The sequence below is a fragment of the Tupaia chinensis genome, unplaced genomic scaffold, assembly GCF_000334495.1.
Source record: "Tupaia chinensis unplaced genomic scaffold, TupChi_1.0 Scaffold000466_1, whole genome shotgun sequence".
NCBI classification, from domain to species: Eukaryota; Metazoa; Chordata; class Mammalia; order Scandentia; family Tupaiidae; genus Tupaia; species Tupaia belangeri.
Window position 1 is genome coordinate 2,436,504 of NW_006159975.1, and position 5,306 is coordinate 2,441,809.

Below are 5,306 nucleotides of genomic sequence, written 5' to 3' on the forward strand. Positions count from 1 at the left end.
TTGTAATTTTAAATTGTAATTTTTTTTTGTCTTTTTTTTTTTTTTTTTTTTTTTTGTAGCAACAATTGTGTTAAATGAACTCAACTGGACAAGTGCCTTAGATGAAGTTTTCAAAAAAAATCGAGAGGAAGATCCTTCATTGTTGTGGCAGGTGTTTGGTAGTGCCACTGGCCTGGCCCGATATTATCCAGGTAAGTGCTGCTTAGAGATCAGTAATTATCAAATGAAATCACAACGACTAGCTTCAGTATTCCTTAAGAATACTATATGATCACAATAAGAAGATTATATCACACTACTTTTATAAGGAAAGAATATTCTTCCTTACATGACTGTATACTGACCAAGATTACTTTAAAGTTATATACCCGAGAAGCAGCTGGAATGGTTCATGTCTGCATCAGGCTGGGCTGCAGTGAGATCATTAAGCAGTAACCCCCAGGTATGTACCTGGAATAGGTGCTGTCATGAACCCTAAAAACCTCCGAGACAAGGATTAGGACTAAGCTGTGAGTCCCATTAGAGAATTGAATTTTTCAAAAGTAAGTAATTTTTTCTCCTGGGGATTTCAAGTGCATGCTTGAAAAGTATAATAAGTGTGTTAATGCTTTTCTTAAATCAGTATATGTGGATTTGTTACAATGAGTATGACAGGAAATAAGATGAAATCACAAGGAAAATGCTTTCTTATGTGTCAGGCTGGATTAATTCTGAAGGTATCTCAGGGATCATATATATTCAATGAAGATTATATGTTTTATGCATTAAAATGGAAAAAAACACTTCATAATAACTTTTTATTTTAAAAAGCAAGATAATAAATAATTTTCATAGGAAGAAATTAAAAATAACTATTAGTTTATCTTGAGAACAAATTGAAAATGATTTAAATGAAATGTCTGTTGGTATTTTTAACTTCTCCACATTTTAGAACAAGCTAATAAACACGTAGTGCCTTTTTCTTCTCAAAGACATGTCTTGTGATGCAGGATACGTGCTAGGTAATTTGGCTTTAAACCACCACAATAAATAGAATTCTTCAAGACTTGGGTTTTCTAAACATGTTTAACAAGTTGGATTATTAACAGTAAAAAGCCACAGTGGTGAAAAGGAGGGAAATAGAAATGATACAAGATCTAGCTTTGTATTGCAAAAGCAGTGAAAAGTATCTGAGCATCAGAAGATTGAATAGCACCCAAATTAGGTGAAGATCACATAACTTTGCCTAGTTGTAAAGGCCAGATGGTGAGATCAGTAATAATTACATTTACGTTTATTAATTTATTTCCTTTATATGTATGAAACTAAGAGAGAGGCACCCTTGACAGGGTTCTGCTGTGCTTCAGTGCTTCCCCTCAGCTTCCAGCCAGCTAGGATCATGGATACACTCACGGTTATGCCATGTGTTCAGATATACCTGGGATCCAAACCCTGGGCCTTGCCATGGGGCTCCAGGATAACACAGCAACGTTACTGCCTGCACCACTGCAGCTGGGCCAGTAATAACTTTTTTTTGCAGGATTCCAATGCACTATTAAAAGCCAAGTTTGTATTAAATATTGAAAGGAAAATCATGAGTTATAATAAAATATTTATGTTTATATTCAATGTGGGGAAAATATTATCACTTAGGCTGTTATCATAATAGTGGAATTTTCCCTTTGTGAAAATACCATTCACTATAATACAGCCTTTCTAAAAATATTCTTAACTTGTGTATGAGCATGGTAAATATTACGTATCAAGAGATTGAAAGTTTTAATATACCACAGATATTATAAAGGAAAAAAAGCACTATTACTCATGCATATCATAAACCTGATATAATAAGTCTGTTATTTTATTTGCCAGAGGGCATTGTGCCTGCAAGAGGGATACAGAGAAAGGAAAGGTGAGAAAGCATCCTGGCAGCCAGCCAGGAATGTTGTGATGGTTCAAGTGACTAATCCCACATGGCAGACTGAGGTTGGAATCCTGGACCTGACAGCTTGACAACACACTGGGAGTGTGTGCCCAATATCCCGAAAAGAGAAGCAGAAGAGAATTGGTTGTGCCATGGCTATTCCCCATGGAAGGTGTTTCCTCGCTTTCCCTTTTCTCTGTCTCTCCTCCAGTGAGTCTATGCGCCTTCTGTCAAATTTTAAAAAAGAAAGAAGAAGGAAGAATCCCACATGGGATGGTCACAAGCAATGCCTTCTCTTCTTCTTCCTCCTTTCAGGATTTTGAGTACGCAGGCTCATGCACCTCCGGTGTTTTTCAAGGTGCATGTCTGAGACTCCAACCATGTAACTGTCCGTGTGGAATCTACCTGCCTTAATACCACCCAATAAGTGGCCCATAAATCTTTAAGTTAGTCCATGAAGCTGGCCTGATAAATCTTTAAGTTATATCAAGTCTTATAAAACATTTATGGGACCAGCAGATGGTATAATGGTTAGGTCGTTAGACACCAGTGTAGTTGAATGCGGTTTAAGTCCAGACCCGTGTGTAAAACTCATGCCAGGCGTGCGTGCATGCATGCCCAAAATCCTGAGAGAAGAATGGAGAAGGGATTACAGTGTGGCCATCCCCACTGCGGGGACGTGGGGGGGGAGGGGGTATTTCTTGCTTTCTCTCTCTGTTTTTCCGGCAAGTACATGTGCCCTATAGCAACAATATCCTCAAAAAAAAGTAAATAAAAAATAAAGCATTTATGAATGCAATTTTAAGATATAGGAATTAGAAACCTGATATTCTATCCAATAATATATTGGATTTTCAAAAAAGTTATGATGCATTTTTTGTGTAGCAAGACAGAAGACTGCATCATGACTTCTGACATTTATCAATAACATAGCATTATATAGCTTTTAAGTCTTTTAAAATATGTGAGGGATCTTTAAAAAGTTCATGAAAAAGCCCATTATTAAAAAAAAAAAAAAAAAAAAAAAAAAACTAGGGGTAGACGTTTAAAATATTTCACACCAGAATTCACTCAGACTATAATTCTACTTTCCGTGAACTTTTGAAGTTTCCCTCCTAGTATCTTATCCATACATGAGCAGCTGAGGGAAAGGAGGAAAATGATAAGTAAGAGAAAGTTAAGATAATAATGAGAAAACAAGGGTGCAGTACCAGAGTGAACATAATGATGCAGAGATAGACCAACAAGAGTCATAAGAGAGAACGAGGAAGAGAAAAGTGTGTGTGCAAGGGGAGAGGAAGTGCAGGGTCAAGAGGAACAAAGAACAATAGGGATTCTAATATTGAGCACTAATGAGCACTCTTCAAAGATTTTTTTTTTTTTAATGCCAGTGAACTTTCAAAGTTACTAATAGGTCCTCTATTCTGATTCGTTTAAGTGTTTATTGAGGGGTGATGGTTTTAATTTTGTAACCCTAATCATATATTCTGAAACGTGTTGGCACTTTTTCACTTCATTAGATGTTTAATTTGGCCGAATCCATGTGGCCCGGCCAGATCATTAGCTGGCAATGCAACTCCGAGCTCTCCCTCAGTACCAAGCTTGTAAGGGCTTTGGCAGACAAATGGACCGAGTGACTGCCAGGCCGATTTCATGTACCTGTTACAGAGGATCTTTCGAAGGACTTGGCTGACTGGTGTACATCCCATGCAAGTTCATGCTTAGTGATTCTGTTGCCACGTTGCTCTTTGTGACAGTAATGATATAATGAAACCAAGTTCCTTAGCAAAAGTATTAAGACAATATTATAATTTTAGAAGTGGACCACTCTATTTCTGTGTAAACTAAGACTTTCAACAGATTTAACCCTTTTACCAAGCTTAAAGACCTTTGTAAAACCAAGTGTTTTTAAAAACATTTCCTTCTCCGATTTTACTGATTAGATATAAGCTAAAATAATAAAGAATAACTCATGTCTGTTTATTTTGTTTTTCAAAAAAATCAAAGATAGTTTTAAGTATTGTCAATTGTTTTTTGTTGTTGTTTTTTGTTTTTTTTTTCCTTTTTAATTGCCAGAGGGTATATGGTTGTCACAGAAAGACAGAGAAAGATGGAGGGACAGAGAGAGGGAGAGAGAGGAAGTATCCACCAGTGGGCCATACTCACGCCACAATCTCTTTTCTGTCTCTCCATCTTGTGAAGATGTGGGGCATGCGTACACTCACACCTGATGCGTTTTTCTGGCTGCCAGGGCCAGCGGTCAAACTGTGGCCAGCTACATGAGATTGGCTCCCTTAACCAATAGACCTCAAAGTAGCCCATCATTAATTACCTTGACAATTAATGGAAACAGAATGTATGTTATTTTTACTTCGTTGGATTTTTCACTTATAAAGACTTGACCCTCAGGCTAGGAACTAAGTACTATCTGTGAAAACCTGGTTAAGTCTCTTAGACATTCTGAGTCCTGGCAGTCAAATCTGAAAAGTAGGAAGAGTAATAACTGTCAGTGATGAATGAGATAAAATGATGAGAAATATTCTGAAAATCTGTAACAGGAGGCCAGTAGATAGCACAATGGTTATGGTGTTGGATTCCCACATGGCTGACAACAGTTCAACTCCCAGACCTGGCAACTTGGAAATTATACTGGGCACATGTATGTACATTCCCCAAATCCTGAATGGAGAAGGGATTGCGGTGTAGCTGGTCTCCCCGAGGGGTGATTTCCCACTTTCCCTCTTACTCTATCTCTGGAGAGTGCATATCTCCATGGCAAAAAAAAACTAAAATGATGAAACAGCAGGCAATTCTACAACAGTGGTTATCAACCAAAATAATATTGCCTAACCCCAGCTTCCTTTTTATTTGAGACACTAAGGAACATGATTTGGGTTATAATCACTTGACAAAGAAGCTGAAATAGAAATGGGAAAGAAGCTCCAAACATGACTAAGCGCTAATATCGGGTAGAAACACATGATTCTGGTCAGAAAATGTACATTTTAGCCTAGGCTTTAGGTAGGATGCTTCTCTGTAGGGGTTCTAGATGAAATAAGGATACCCAGTTAAATAAAAATTTTTCAGATGAACAACTATGAACATCTTTGTGTAAATATGCTACTTACTTACAATATTTGGGACATGCCTTTACTACAAAAGTATTTTTTTAATTTTTTTTTTTTGTAAGTTCAAATTTACCTAGTTATCTTGTATTTCTTTTGCTAATGGGTCAACCCTATCTGTCTGGCTCTAAGTTACAAAATGAGAAAGTCAGCTTCCTTGTTACTTTACAGAATTGTTATGAGGAGCAAACAAAACCTTATACATTTATCCAAATGTAGAATTTTATAGTTTTCTTTTTTTGGAGAGGTTTTCACTATAGGGCGTGTGCACTCGCTAG

The 5,306-nt window shown here is 37.0% G+C and overlaps 1 protein-coding gene across 2 annotated transcripts in view; it reads left to right on the forward strand.

The window, feature by feature from the left end:
* CACNA2D1 (calcium voltage-gated channel auxiliary subunit alpha2delta 1) overlaps positions 1-5,306 on the forward strand; it is a 567,237-nt gene that overhangs the window by 411,402 nt on the left and 150,529 nt on the right. For both annotated transcript variants that reach the window (XM_006155764.3, XM_006155766.3), the window contains exon 7: positions 60-191. In XM_006155764.3, coding sequence (XP_006155826.1) covers positions 60-191 — 132 coding nt within the window. The remainder of the gene's footprint in view (positions 1-59; positions 192-5,306) is intronic.